The sequence below is a fragment of the Callionymus lyra genome, chromosome 3, assembly GCF_982586985.1.
Source record: "Callionymus lyra chromosome 3, fCalLyr1.hap1.1, whole genome shotgun sequence".
Taxonomy (NCBI): domain Eukaryota; kingdom Metazoa; phylum Chordata; class Actinopteri; order Syngnathiformes; family Callionymidae; genus Callionymus; species Callionymus lyra.
This window is the reverse complement of record NC_141820.1, coordinates 37,412,861-37,428,332: the sequence shown is the minus strand read 5'-3', so window position 1 is coordinate 37,428,332 and position 15,472 is coordinate 37,412,861. Positions and strand designations below refer to the sequence as shown.

At 42.4% G+C, this 15,472-nt stretch overlaps 1 protein-coding gene across 1 annotated transcript; it reads right to left on the bottom strand.

Annotated features, from left to right (window-relative positions):
• Window positions 1-479: 479 nt before the first annotated feature.
• LOC148084684 (troponin C, skeletal muscle-like) lies at window positions 480-13,248 on the bottom strand. The gene is made up of 6 exons (XM_087786077.1): window positions 13,165-13,248; window positions 10,326-10,435; window positions 9,859-10,002; window positions 9,675-9,750; window positions 9,494-9,606; window positions 480-517 (listed from the first exon to the last, which is right to left on the bottom strand). The coding sequence occupies exons 2-6, from the start codon at window positions 10,402-10,404 to the stop codon at window positions 480-482; spliced, it is 450 nt and encodes a 149-aa protein (XP_087642203.1). The 5' UTR covers window positions 10,405-10,435; window positions 13,165-13,248.
• Window positions 13,249-15,472: the final 2,224 nt, after the last annotated feature.

Below are 15,472 nucleotides of genomic sequence, written 5' to 3'. Positions count from 1 at the left end.
CCATCTATCCATCCATCCATCGCTCTCTCTCTCTCTGCAAAAAAGACTAACTCAGAAAGTTTCTTAAACGCGTAAAGGCATTTCAAGGCAGAAAATCTGCTATCCATGGTTGACTGGCTGAGCATTGATATCCGATGAAAAATAATGTTTCAGTCTCATTACATGTAGTCTACTTTTAAAAAAAAGACAACACAGGGGATGAAAAGAGCCTTAATATCTTATTAAAGGGGTTACCTAGAAAAAGAGACCTCTTACCTCTAAGGAAGAGTCCAGAAAATGTTAATGTGAAGGAGAGGAAAAGAGAACAAAACAATGTAAATTAATATTCAGAAGTCAAATGTAATATAATGTGTATAATTAGTTAAATAGTTTCAGTTTTTAGAATGCATTTATTGAATCTGAAAAGTTTATTCAATCACAAATGAATCTGCTGATTCACAAGACAGGTGAGTCTAGAGGTCAACAGGGCAAACGGTGTATCAGAGTTTCTTCACAGCCTCTAGAAACTGGGTAAAGTCTGCAGAAGAGAAGATGGAATGAGTTTATAGACATCATTAACTCATCTACAGCAGAAGTTCATGTGATTATAGAAATCTCTCTCTATTGCATATTTAGAAGTTTCTCCAGCTTAGTGGTAACATGTACATGTACAAACACACATGTACATTAAATCTGGAGGAGCTGTTGATGGGATGGAACGTCGTTCTTACAAAGGGTTAAAAAGTTTTGCGTGAATTAATTTTGTAAGTTGCATTAATTTTCTCCTTAAAACTTATACAAAAATTATGTAATTTACAGAAACAATGATCTCTCACCATCAATGTCCAGCAGGACTTTTTGCTGAATCAGATGATGGATCCTGTCCCGTGAGAGAGAGTTGTCGATGAAGGCCATCAGCTCATCACCTTTAATGTAACCGTCATTATTTCTAAAAAAGAAGATGAGGTGTCAGTTTTTGGTTTTATTACCATTATTAGGTTTTCTATAAAACCTACTTGTCGGAAAATTCAAAGATTAAGAAGACAAAGAATTCGTCATAACCAATGGTACCGCTAGCTGTGAATAATCAAAATCGATAAATATGTCAAGAAAACACAACAGGGGAGGTTTTGTTTTTCTACTCACCATCAGTGTCTATTACTTTGAAAAATGCATCTATTTGATTTGTTGTCAAGTCCAAGCTGTGCTTTTTCAACTGAGTCTGAATTTCATCAGGACTGAGGAAACCACTTTTGTCAGTGTCAAATCCGTAAAAGACCCGTTTTATACATGTTGAAGGGAAACTAATGTGAAAACCCATCTCTCCTGACGCACATGTTTCAAATGTTGAAGTCTTCCTCTCCAAGATGCAGTAAGCCCGTCATCATGACCATGTTTTAAGGTTATTACTTTGTAAAGTTATCTCTCAACCTGTGTGCTTAGTACTGACCACATAAATTAAAGTCTTATAAGCTATTTTTAAAGACGAGTGTGGCTTTAGCTGTACCAAACATTCAAATCAACAACAAATTGTAAATGTAAATTTAAAATGTAAATATATATTCTTTACTCATAATCGTTTGTTACTATAGATAAGGATAAAACTGACTTTACTTGTCTTAAATAATGATTAAAACAGCATTTATTACCTAATGGTAAAGCATCAGAGAAATGGCAGTGGAATAGAACAATGCAGCAAGTAGCAAGAATTCTGCAGAGGAACGACATCATGGTGAGTGTAGAGATTCCTCTTAAGCACAAACATGATGTGTCAAGATAAAATAAGAATAGATAAAAGCATGAAAAGGGTTTCCATCACTGTTCAATCCAAACCACAATATTTAGTATTTCAAATATAAGAAAATGTAAAGAATACAAACCTTTTTGCCAAAAATACATGATATAAGCGAGAAGACAGTTGTCGTCTGAACTGTCTCTTCAGAACCAGAATTATAACTTGTAAATTTTCAGTAAATTAAATATTTGCCCGTGTCTAATTTGAGAAAGACATTTGGGTTGGAATTTTTCCTTCCCCCCAAATGTTTGCCTTTTTCCCCAAGGTTTGTAAGAGTCAACTTCCTCTTGTGAGTGTATTAAACTTGATCTTTTGAGTATTTAACATTTGAATTATAATTAATCACTAAGATTGAGTCATCATGAGATCCGGCCATGTCCTCAGCTGTATTTCAGGTCAACTGAACAGTACATTCAGAGTCAATATGGTCTTAACGTGGAGCCAGCGAGTCCTAGCTTAAGGAGAAGATTTTTGTTATACATGTGTAAAGCTGACGAGCACAAATGTCTCCTGGTAAGAGGATGTAGTCTTCCTCAGCTGTTCAATAACTGACTTGTGACCAATGATGGGTGTTTAACTTCATATCTATACTTTATAAGTTTGGCCATATTGTTATAACGTAACCCTTAGCAGGTGAATATTTGACTGTGTTTCAATTCTGCTTTGCTCTGGGTCCATGATGGAGCCAGCAAGTCCTAGCTTAAGGAGAAGATTTTTGTTATACATGTGTAAAGCTGACGAGCACAAATGTCTCCTGGTAAGAGGATGTAGTCTTCCTCAGCTGTTCAATAACTGACTTGTGACCAATGATGGGTGTTTAACTTCATATCTATACTTTATAAGTTTGGCCATATTGTTATAACGTAACCCTTAGCAGGTGAATATTTGACTGTGTTTCAATTCTGCTTTGCTCTAGGTCCATGATCATGTGTTTTACCTGGGTTTAGCATTTTTCGCTTAACCAGCATTTTCTCTTAAACTCATTCCTGTGACTTTGTCCTTCTTAACCCCCCAATGACTTCAATACTGTGGATAGTTCCTTCAATAGTATAACTCAATACTTGATGCTTTTAGAATCTCACATGCTACTTTTGCAGACACTAACACACTTCCTGTTACAAAGAAACAATTGTGGGGCTCACTGACCAAGACTCTGATAAGGGCATATATATATATAAGAGTAATCTTAAAACTTTGCTTATCGATAAAAGCTATTGACTCAGTCTCTACCTGGTCCTGCCCTTTTATTGGACGGACGGACGGACAGGCAGACAGACAGACAGTTATGTTTTGCAATGCTGAACCCAAGAGCAGACAGAGGCGAAGTTCCAGAGGATACCAAAAGGGGTTTATTGAAGAAAGGGGAAGCAGGTGGTGGAAGAGTAGGCCGGAGGGAGAGCGAGGTCAGCGAGCTGGAGTTAGTGATCCGAGTTACTGCAGGCAGAGGAACAAAAGTTAGGTGACGTCCAAAAAACAACAAGACACTAGAGTTCGAGAGCGAGGTAGCAAAAACACTGAGCCAGTCACGTATAGTTACCACGGTAGAGTGAAGTACGATCTGGCGCCGACCGCGGGGAATCCAAGGGTAGATGAAGGGGGTTGATTGGGGATCAGGAACAGGTGAGCGTGATTGCTGATGAGGACCAGGTGTGAGGTGAGACGACCGGAGGAGTGGCAGACCAGGGGGAGGGGAACACAGCAGACTGATGTGATCACAACAGTACCCCCCCTCAAGGGACGACTCTAGGCGGCCTAGGCCTCTCTGGGTAAGCCCGATGGAAGTCACGGATGATGGAGGGGTCGAGGATGAGACCCCGCGAAACCCAGCTCCTTTCCTCTGGCCCATAACCCTCCCAATCCACGAGGTATTGGTGCCCCCTGCCCCGACGACGAACGTCCAACAACCGCCGGACTGTGAAAGCTGGGTGGCTGTCAATCAAACGGGGAGGAGGGGGGAGGGGGGGAGGAGGTGAGAGAGAGCTGACGGAAACTGGCTTAAGGCGAGAGACATGGAAGGTGGGGTGAACGCGCATGGCTGGAGGCAGCTTGAGTGTGACAGCTGAGGGGTTGACGATGGAAACAATGGGGAAGGGACCAACAAAACGAGGGGTTAGCTTCTTGGAGCCAGTCTTTAGGGGGAGATCCTTTGAGGACAGCCAAACCTGTTGGCCCACCCGATAGGCAGGAGCGGGAGCCCGGTGGCGGTCGGCAATGCGCCGGTTCTGCTCGGCGGAGCGCAGCAGAGCGGAGCGTGCGACCCTCCACATCTTGCGGCAACGGCGGAGATGGTGTTGAACCGAGGGGACGGAGATTCCTCCTCCTCGGCGGGAAACAAGGGTGGCTGGTACCCCAGGGAACACTCGAATGGGGACATGCCGGTGGCAGCGCAGGACATGGAATTGTGGGCATACTCAATCCAAGAGAGATGGTCGCTCCATGCAGAGGGGTTGCGCGCAGCCACACAACGAAGTGCAGTCCCTAGGTCCTGGTTAGCTCTCTCAGCCTGCCCATTCGTCTGTGGTTGGAATCCTGAAGACAGGCTGACAGAGGCTCCAAGTGCTCGGCAGAAAGCCTTCCAAACTTGGGAGATGAATTGGGGGCCACGGTCGGAGACGAGGTCAGTGGGAATCCCGTGGAGGCGGACGACATGCTGCACAAGCAGCCGGGCAGTCTCTGTGGCAGTGGGGAGCTTGGGGAGGGCAATGAAGTGAACTGCCTTCGAAAATCTGTCCACCACCGTTAGTATCACAGTGTGGCCCCTAGAGGGAGGAAGACCGGTCACAAAGTCCAGGCCGATGTGAGACCAGGGTCGACCAGGAACGGGAAGGGGACGTAGCAGACCAGCAGGAGCTTGATGGGAGGACTTGGCCCGAGCACAAACCGTGCAGGCGAGCACGAATGCCCGAGTGTCGGCATCCATCGCTGGCCACCAAAAGTACCTCTTCAGGAGGGACAGGGTGCGGACCACGCCAGGGTGACAGGCAAAGCGCGATGTGTGGACCCACACCAGAACTTGGGAGCGAACAGCACTGGGGACGAAGAGACGGTTAGGAGGACCGTTACCCGGATCCGGTTCGGTGGCTTGGGCCTCCCGGATGAGGGACTCAATCTCCCAGGTGACGGCAGCGATCCGGAGGTAAGAAGGGGAGAGGATTGTGTCAGGGGAGGCCGGTGCGTCCTCAGGGTTGAACTGACGAGAGAGGGCGTCAGGCTTGACGTTACGGGAACCCAGACGGTAAGTGAGGGCGAAATTAAAACGCCCAAAAAACAGGGACCATCGGGCTTGGCGGGAATTAAGGCGCTTCGCTGCCTGGATGTAGGACAAGTTCTTGTGGTCCGTCCAAACCACGAACGGTTGTTCAGCCCCCTCAAGCCAGTGGCGCCATTCCTCCAACGCCAATTTCACAGCCAACAACTCTCTGTTACCCACATCATAGTTGCGCTCAGCAGGTGCCAGCCGCCGAGAGAAAAACGCGCAGGGGTGAATCTTCTCGTCAGAGGCAGAGCGCTGGGACAGGACCGCCCCCACCCCGTGTCAGACGCATCGACCTCCACGATGAATTGCCTGGAGGGGTCAGGTTGGATGAGAATGGGGGCAAACGAGAAAAGTCTTTTAAGTTCAGAGAAGGCAGTCTCCGCCTCGGGTGACCAGGCAAATGGGAGGGCAGGAGAGGTGAGACAAGTGAGAGGGGCTGCAACCCTGCTGTAGTTCCGAATGAACCTCCGGTAGAAGTTTGCAAACCCCAGAAACTGCTGCAGTTTCTTGCGGGAATTGGGGATGGACCAGTCTGTCACCGCACTGACCTTCTCGGGGCAGGTCCTCAATTGTCCGCTCGCTATGATGAACCCAAGGAAGGATACAGAGGTGACACTGAACTCACACTTCTCGGCCTTTACATAGAGTTTGTTCTCCAACAGCCACTGAAGAACTTGTCGGACGTGCTGGCAGTGCTCCTCCTCGTTCCGTGAAAAAATAAGTATGTCGTCCAGATAGACAAAAACAGAGCGGTTGAGAAAGTCCCGGAGGACGTCATTGACGAGGTTCTGGAACACTGCAGGGGCATTAGAGAGACCGAAGGGCATGACCAGGTATTCAAAATGGCCGAGGGGGGTGTTAAAAGCAGTCTTCCACTCATCCCCTTCACGGATGCGCACCAGGTGGTAGGCATTGCGTAGGTCCAATTTCGAAAAGACTGTAGCGCCCTGCAGTGGCTCGAATGCGGAACTGATGAGGGGCAGGGCATACTTGTTCTTGATCGTAATGTTGTTGAGTCCCCTGAAGTCGATACAAGGACGAAGAGACTTGTCCTTTTTGGAGACGAAAAAGAAGCCAGCACCAACAGGGGAGGAGGAGGGTCTAATGAGGCCAGCCGAAAGAGAATCTTTGATATACTTCTCCATGGCCTCCCTCTCAGGCCGGGACAAGTTATACAGGCGACTACTGGGCAAGGGGGCGCCGGGGAGGAGATCAATGGGACAGTCGTAGGGGCGATGAGGGGGCAGGGTGAGCGCACGACACTTGCTAAACACCTCCCCTAGGTCATGATTGAAGGCATGTGGAATGACAGAAGGTGCTCCAACTCACCACCTTGCCAGACGACCAGTCGAAATGGGGGTTGTGCTGCTTGAGCCAGGGGTAACCCAGGACCAGAGGTGTACGAGGAGACTGGATAACATGAAACTGAAGTTTCTCGTGGTGATTACCAGAAACAATTAATTCAAGGGGCTTGGTACGATGAGTAATAAGGGCCAGGTGGCGGCCATCTAAGGCGTTAGCGTTTAGGGGCGAGGGTAATTGTTCGAAAGTGATGCCAACCTGAGAAGCGAACTTGGCGTCAATGAAGTTTTCGTCCGCTCCTGAGTCCACCAGGGCGGGTACCGGCAAGGGACGTCCGGGGAACAGAAGAGTGGCATCCAGGAGAGAGCGTGAACCAAGAGGAACGGGGACGGAAGGAGGGTGGCTCAGCAGGGCCCCGAGTCTCACTGCTGGGCCTTGTCCACTAGAGTTCGAGAGCGAGGTAGCAAAAACACTGAGCCAGTCACGTATAGTTACCACGGTAGAGTGAAGTACGATCTGGCGCCGACCGCGGGGAATCCAAGGGTAGATGAAGGGGGTTGATTGGGGATCAGGAACAGGTGAGCGTGATTGCTGATGAGGACCAGGTGTGAGGTGAGACGACCGGAGGAGTGGCAGACCAGGGGGAGGGGAACACAGCAGACTGATGTGATCACAACATGGATGGATGGATGGATGGATGGATGGGTGGGTGGATGGGTGGATGGATGGATGGATGGATGGATGCAACAGCCTGGAAGGATTTCTCTCCTCTGGTCCTGAACCGTGTGCTAGGAACCATCAGTAGATTCTGATCCACAGACCAAAGAGCCCGAGCTGGGGTGTAAGGCTGGATCAGATCACTGATGTAAGGAGGAGCCTGACCAGGAAGTGGAATCAAGTACAGCAAAAATAATAATGGACCCAAAACAGAACTTTGAACGACTAAACACAACAGCTCCGCTGATTCAGACCTTATTTGATTGGCAGATACACTGAAACTACACCCAGAAAGGTATGATGAGAACCACTGTAACACAGACCCAGACAGTCCCACTTCATCCCTCAGTCTTCTCAGCAGGATCTGGTGATCAACTGTGTCAAAGGCTGAGGACAGATCCAAAAGAACCAGAACAGTGTATTTACCCGAATCAGCCGACATTCTAACTTACTCTCCTAACTTCTGGAACATTCTGCTGGATCAAGGATCTTCTTCACTCTGCCAAGATAGTTTCAACAGCTCCATGGTCTTCATTGAACTCTGCTGCCCTGCACTGTACTGATATCTGAAAGTGGTTGGAGATAAATTCCTTATGATGTGCCGCTTAAATAAAATTGAATTGAATCATCTTTTCAGAGAAATAGTATAGCATGGGAAAGAGTGTTTAGAGTGCCAGGCTTATCAACAGTACAATGTGAGATCTCCTTTAAAGGGGAAAATGAACTATGGTTTAAGTGATCAAGTCGTTTATAAAGAAGTTGATCCTTAATTATGGTCTGTTGATGTGCAGTAGATCTGACAATGGTACTACTTTTCTGTCATGGAGATATTTTAACTGTGGGTTTTTTTTTTATTGCTTTGTGACCCTGGTCTAAGAAGGGGCTTTAGAAATAACCATTACTTACTAACTTACTTTAGATTTCTCCTCTTATAAGTGTTGATCAGAAGCTCAATGTTCATACAAAGTACATCAGTTTGTTTTAGGCAAGAAGTTGGTTCTCTGAAGACCCATTGATCTATTAGTATTAGTATGATTGTACTCTATAGTTTTCTTGGTTAATTAACCTGAACATTTTATGTCATATGTTTTCACCCTATTTTCGATGTATTTTACACTTTACTGTTCTGTGTAGGACTCACCTGAAATATTTAAAGAAATAATTTGAGACAGATCTTTCTCAGAGATTTTAAATTTTTGAAATATAATATAATAAAAGCTGTTCATCTGTAGTAAAAATTGCTGTGTGCGTCAGTGTGTATTTGTGTGTCAATGTCTATTTCTGCATTCATTAGTGAAAGTGATGAACAATAATTTAGTGTGTACATACTGTATGTGTGCGTGCACTAGTACAAAGGAGAAGCGTTTTTACTTCTAATCATTTCTCTGTGTTTGCATGAGAGCAGAGAAATTTGTGTCATTGTAAATGAGCTCCTCACTTCTAAAGAAGAAGGAAAATAAATGTGGCTTCTTGTACCAGTGATCTTGTGTCACTATTTTCAGAGTAATCTGTTCTTTTCTAGAACTAAAAGCAAAAATGTATGTTCATTTTAATGTAACGACTTGAGCTCAGATGTAAGTCTTCATCTTTGTCCAAAAAGACACACTTCCAACCAGCTCTATACTACTCGCCTGTAACGTCCATCTTGTATTGAAGCCTCGAACAGAGGAAATGTTCCTGAAAAACTTGATCAAGTCTATATTTTACGCTTGTTTGTAGCAGAAGTTTAAACGCTAATGCTACACAGACAGGAAAACAATCTGGGCAAACATAGCATGCACTTCCAGTAGAGTAGACAATACGTTTTCCCTCAGTTGACAAGAGGGTAAGTAGAAAATGAGTTATATTTGAATTTTAGGTGAAATAACCCTTTGACTATTTAATGTATTCTAATAATGTGTATTCAAGAGGAAAATGGTGTCCGTTTTTGAAATGCATTTATTTAAGATGAAACGTCCCGTCAATCACAATTTCATCTGCTGAGGACTGCAGGTGAGTCTAGTTGTCAACAAGACCAATTATTTATCAGTTTTTCACAGCCTCCAGGAACTGGACAAAGTCTGCAGAAGAGAAGATGAAATGAAAGACAGACACCACAATAGGTTTAGAGACATCATTAACTCAAGTACAGCAGAAGTTCATGTGATCATAGAAATATATGTCTATAGCATATTGAGAAGTGTTTCTATGGTAGTGGTAACTACACAAATGTACAGTCTAAATTAATGAACAGTAAAAGTTATGAAACAGGAAATAAATTCAAGGTCAAAGCAGTGAAGTGTTGGAGGAACTTGATGAAATGAAACACAACAAAAGTTTCTTACAAAAAAGTTTTGTAAAAAGATTTGTGTGTATTCATTCAGTACATCTCAAAAAATTCAAACTAATAATTTATATTATTCTACAACCGCTAAGATGATTAGTACAGCCACATTAATCCTCACCATCAAAATCCAGAATGTCTTTTCCCTTCATCAGATCATGGATCTTCTCTCGTGAGACAGAGTCGTGAGAGAATGCCATCAACTCATCTCCATCGATGTGACCGTCAGCATTACTAAGAAGATTTGGAGAAGTCAGTTTTTGGTGGCATTGTTATAGAGACTATATACAATTTGAACTTACATGTCGGAAAAGCGGAATAATTGTTCTCTCCCATATTCATAATCCCTGAAGTCTCTGTATTGTTTACCCATCTCGGCTAAATCCAAGAATTCTTTATAATCAAGAACACTACTGACTGAAATTAAACAAAATCAATCAACAAGTTAAGAAAATAAAAGAGGAAAGGCTTTGTTTTTCTGCTCACCATCAGCATCAATTACTTTAAATAAGGCAGCCATTTCATTCGTAGTGAGGTCGAAGCCGTGAATCCTCACCGCATTCTGAAACTCATCCGGATTGAGGAAACCACTTTTGTCCACGTCAAACCAGTGAAAGACTTTTTCTTGGTCTGTAAATCATGTTTTTATCATGTGACGATCACACACATTTTTGTACAATGTCATAGCTATTGACCTAAGAATTTAAGTGTATTATCAAAAAAACATTGGATTTGTGTAGATAAATAAGTATATAAGTTCGTAAATGTAACTCTTATGAAGCATTTATGTCTGTACAAACACACCTTAGTTGTATCAACCGTTAAAATCAACAACAAATTAAAGAACATTTTAACTAAGTAACTTTTCCTTGTTTTGGTTTTAATTAGATTGTTTTTTTATTATATATAAAACAGACTTGACTTGTTTTAAATAATAACACTTGATGCATTACCAGATGAAGCATCAGAGGAATGGCAGTAGAATAGAACAATGCAGCAAGTAGCAAGAAATCTGCAGAGGAACGACATCATGATGAGTGTAGAGATTCCTCTTTAGCACCTGCTGGACAAACAATTGTAAAATATGTAAAGAAGAATTATTGCAATCAAAAGTTTAAAATAATTTCCATTACTTTTCACCCACAACCGCAATATTTAATAACATTCCAAATGAACATAACATAAAATACAAACCTAAAAAATGTTTTGATATGACCGAGTTGATTGTTGCTGAAAATAATTTCCTAACTGTCTCCTTATACGCTGATCTTCAATTTATATCTTCTTGGAAAATGCAATGTTTGCTCCTCTCTTATTTGAGTAAGAACATTTGGATTTCAACAGTGTTCAGTTCAAATGTTTTTTTACCCCATGGTTTGTTAGAGTCAAAGATCTTTTTCCTGAAATATTAGCATATTAACATGAGCTATTTAACTTTAATTCAACCACAAGCGGCAACGGTAGCAATACTGATAGCTCCAAGACTTGGTACTTGTTGGAGTTTTGCCCGTTGAACAGGATGGTAGGAGACGGATTCTGTTTTTGTGTATGCTCCAAACAGCAGCTTAGAGTAACAAGCCTTTTTGGTTCCCTGGATGGGGTGATAGAAAGTTCCCCTCTGTGGGATTACCTCTTCCTGCTGGCAGACTTGAACACCCATGTTGGCAATGACAGTGAGATCTGGGGTGGCTTGATGGGAAATAACAGCCCAACTGATGGGAACCCAATAGTTCTCTATTATTGGACTTTTGTGCTCATCATATCACATGTTCATAATGAACACCGTGTTAAAGTATAAGGGTTTCCACGTGTGCACTTGGACACCCTAGGTCATAGTTCGGTTTGGGGACTAGCAGCCACATGTCTTGGAAACTCGGGTTCAAGAGAAGGGCGGAGCTGTCAATCCGATTACCACCTGGTGGTAAGTTTACTTCAATGGTGGCGGAGGATGCCGTCAGTCCTTGCAGACCCAGACGTAGTCTAAGAGCTGCTGAGAAGAACTGCAGAGTCTCCTGTCAGAAAGGGCTTCAACTCCCGCCTCTGACAGAACTTCAACCTAAAGGCTATCTCTAGGCTAGCGAAATGATCTAGCTTTGAGCAGATACATACTGTAGGTACTGTCTTTAAAGGCCCACCATGCTTGTACCATGGATGTCCAGGTTGTCCCAAAGATGAACGTTTGTAAGTTCTGCCTTAGACCTCTTTGTCAGCAGGGAGAATTTCAAATGTACTCTATTGTTCTCTGTCACAGTTTAAGTTTATCCTTTACTGGGCATGGACGCTAAGGCTAACAGGGTGAGGCCATCCAGCCTGCTACATTACACCCCATCGCTGTGCCCGTGTCTTCTCCTCTTTCAGAGGGAGAGGTTCCAGAATGTGAGGGTGCTAGTGGTTGCTTCCGAATATCTGAGTTCCCCCCGGTGTTACCAGAACTAGCTCAAGTGGCTCTGTGCAAAGCAAGGTTACCACAAAGGATGGTTTTAACTGTGAGTTTCTGAACACTATCCTGAGTTCTTGTGCTTCTTCCACTCGGAAAACAATTTCACACGTTGGTGTGCAGAAAACTGAATCATATCAGCAATTTCCTCTCCCGGAAGTGGTGTTCTTTTTTTAGTCACTTCTGGACAGTGGCCAGGCAATGTCGACTCTTTTTCTTCTGCAGCTATAGCAATTTATTTTGCAGGCTATGAGGAGTTCTCTTCTAGGAGCCATCCATTGATCACCAGCTTTATTGCAGGGGGGCTCTAAGGATCCAACCACAAGTGGGACCGCCAGCTGGTTTGGTTGCCTTCACAGCAAGTAATTAAGAAAGTAATATTACATGTAAAGGGCCTTTCTGAACCAGGGTCACAAGGCGCTTGAACAATCAAAAACAATACACACTTAAAAATACCTAAACATTTAAAAACTCTAAAAGGCCAAGACATAACACAAACACAAGGGTCCCAGAAGATTAGGAAAAAGCCTGCATAAACAAAAAATATTAACATGCTTCTTGAAAGAGTCAGTAGACTATCAATCGCATAGGGAGATGAAGATCGTTCCAAAGTTTAGGAGCACCATCAGTTAATGCTGATCCACAGAGCTAAGGCCCGAGCTGGGGTGTAAGGCTGGATCAGATCACTGATGTAAGGAGGAGCCTGACCATGAATAGCTCTGAAAGTAAGAACTAGAATTTTAAAGTTGATCCTGAAAGAAACTGGCAGCCAGTGAAGAGATTTAAGGATCGGGGAAATGTGAGTTCTTCTACTAGAGTGGGTCAGAATTCTCGCTGCAGAGTTTTGTATCAACTGCAGGTGAGACAGCTCCTTCTAGACACGAAAATAAACTGTTGCAATAGTCCAGACGAGAAGACACAGACGCATGACTTATAAACTCCAGATTGTGTTGTGACACCATTTTCCTAAATTTAGAGATTTTTCTCAGTTGAAGGAAACAGTTTCTGGTCAGTTTTCTGCAGTGTTGAACTAGAGATGTCTTTGTCAAATACAATCAAGGTTTCTCAGGCTCAGTTTCACAGACTGACTTAAGTCTGCCAAGTAAAGACTCAACTCTGGAACCTTATCATTAGGAGCAATAAACAGAGTTTCAGTTTGGTCCACATTTAGCTGCAAAGTGTTTTCACTCGTCCATTGTTTGATTTCGACCAAACAACTGACTAAACTGTTCAACCTCCAGGCTGTTTAGGCTCCAGGATCTCCGTTGAGGTCCAGGCAAACAGTAGCATTGATGCGCTGTCACAGAAATCACAAGGTTGAGGGCAGCGCAGACGTCATATGAGAGCACGCTTACCCGGAAGTGCCGCCTGTATCCAAGAACTGTAGGACCCAGGTGGAGGGAGCCAAGAATGGCCACAGCCAGCAGGAAACACTGTCCCAAACCCTGACACCCTAGCCTGCGCTGTTACACGATATGCGGCCCCATCTTCCTGGCAGCCTCCGCATCAACAAATGCAAAACAGAGAATGCGCAGGGGCACACCGCTGGACAGGAATCCACCTGAAACTTTTAATCTAATAGTTTGGTATTTTGTTATTTCTTGTACATCGTCATAATATTGATTACTTTATTCCTTTATCATTTATATTTATTTTCCAATGTTTTCATATACCTACATTTTATGAACTGTCTATATAGGTAAAAAAAAAGAAAATTAAACAGATATTTTTCATTTCCTTAGTGATCCATGGCTTGATTTTGATTTGCTCTTCATTTGTACCGTAGAATTGGCCAGTTTTTAAAACTTAAATATACTGAATCGGAAACTGTTTCATAGGCTATGTAAATATTTTCTTTTTCATAAACATTTTTCCAGTTTTATGATTGTAATTAATTTAATATTTAGTGACACTTCTGATATTTTATATTTTTGTTTAATGGTCTTCTTTCCACAATAGTGATTGTCATTTATATTTTACATGAAAAGTCGTTTTACAAAGACAGGCAAATGGTCACTGATGTCACTCATTAGTAGTCCACTCACCAAACTGTTTTCCATATCATTTGGGAAGTAAAGTGGCACAGTGTGCTGTGATTGTACTTGGTTTGGTGATCATAGGATATAAACCCATACACACTGTATTAATAAAACCTTTAGTCATTTTGTGTTTGTTAGGATTGAGTAGGTCTAAATTAAAATCTCCACAGATAAATAGACAACAGTCCAGTCAGTTCTGATATGCTTTGGCAATTATTCCCTTTACTCAGTCTTTAAAGGTTTGAATGTTGGATGCTGAGGCTCTGTAAGTGACAGTAACATTCTTTTGTTTTTCCATGCATATTATAAAATGAATAGTTTATATTTTATTTTTCTAAATAACAGCATTGCTGTACTCATCGGTGTAGTAGCAACACTTGTTGGTTAGGTGGTCAAAGGAATTATTGTCTCGATCAATCTTTTCATGTTTGAATGTTTGTGATTTCCTTAATTTCGTCTGCCCATGACACTGAACAAGCATGAAGCATGTTCTAGCTCCGAGCTCTGGCATCCGACACTTTAGGAGGGCCATCCTTTAGCCTCTTTACCTCTATTATTTATCTTAGCAAGTAAATTATCACATTTTACTGTTTACATATAGTAGCGATTTCTCCCAATAGGAAGTTAAGAGGTTTCCTTTCTCTGCAACTTCTTTGCTTGTTTGGCGGCAGACAGAGCACAGTAGTGTAGAGCAACCCCCACAGTATCTCTTTAATATGTCATAATGTCTAAATCCAAATGTTTGTGATTTGTTATTTATCTTTTTCCACAAAATAAGTACATACAATTCAGTGCCATTTTAAATATGGTCCAACACTATTTTCTTCAATTTGATACCTTTTCACTAAGAGTTCATTGTGACCATTATACCAGATATTTGATGGCTTTGTTAAATAAAAACAAATAAACCAGTGAAAATGTAGACCAACCTCAAGCTGAACAGGCTTCTGAAAATCCGGCACTTAGGGAATGTTTGTTGAAAACTCTTGTTTTAGAGTTTATCTTTTAATATTTTTTCATGTTTAACTGTGTTGACGCTCACTTAAAATTAAAGCTAGAAACATATTTAAAAAAAAATATTCAGTGGTCAAACTAGTTTGGAAAGATTCACGTGCTGTGTGGGACCCACACGACAAGTTTTAAGAAAACCTTGATATATTCTACAAGTCAGATCCGATCCAAAAATATGTCTGGGTAAGACCTTATAGTTACTTTTAACATTTGCGTTAACATTTTTTTCGACTCCCACTGTTTGGAATATCAGTTGTTTTTATTCTTAAGATGTGTAAAGTTTAATGCAAACCCACCTTTGTACTTAGTGAATAAATGTAATACCTAAGCAACATTTGAAAGAAATGACCTTCTCTATTTGAATCCTTAATCTTATCAAATCTTATCTGAGCTCAGACACTGACCTCAGACATACAAACATGACCTGGCTGGAAAGATAGAACAAAAAACTGTCCGTTAAATTAAGATGTTAAATGTAAAACATGTATAATCTGTATGAATGAGTAAAATGGTTTCAGTTTTTGCAATGCATTTATTGAAGCTACAACAGGTCAACAAGGCCAATGGAGTGTCAGTATTTCTTCAAAGCCTCCAGAAACTGGACAAAGTCTGC

What these genes read in the sequence shown, in the direction of transcription:
- LOC148084684 (XM_087786077.1), bottom strand. Translation starts at nt 10,404, where the DNA reads ATGATGTCGTTCCTCTGCAGATTTCTTGCTACTTGCTGCATTGTTCTA. An exon ending in TAAAGTAATTGATGCTGATG is followed by an intron (nt 9,751 to 9,858) that starts GTGAGCAGAAAA and finishes TCTTGGATTTAG; the next exon opens with CCGAGATGGGTAAACAATAC. An exon ending in TTATTCCGCTTTTCCGACAT is followed by an intron (nt 9,607 to 9,674) that starts GTAAGTTCAAAT and finishes AAATCTTCTTAG; the next exon opens with TAATGCTGACGGTCACATCG.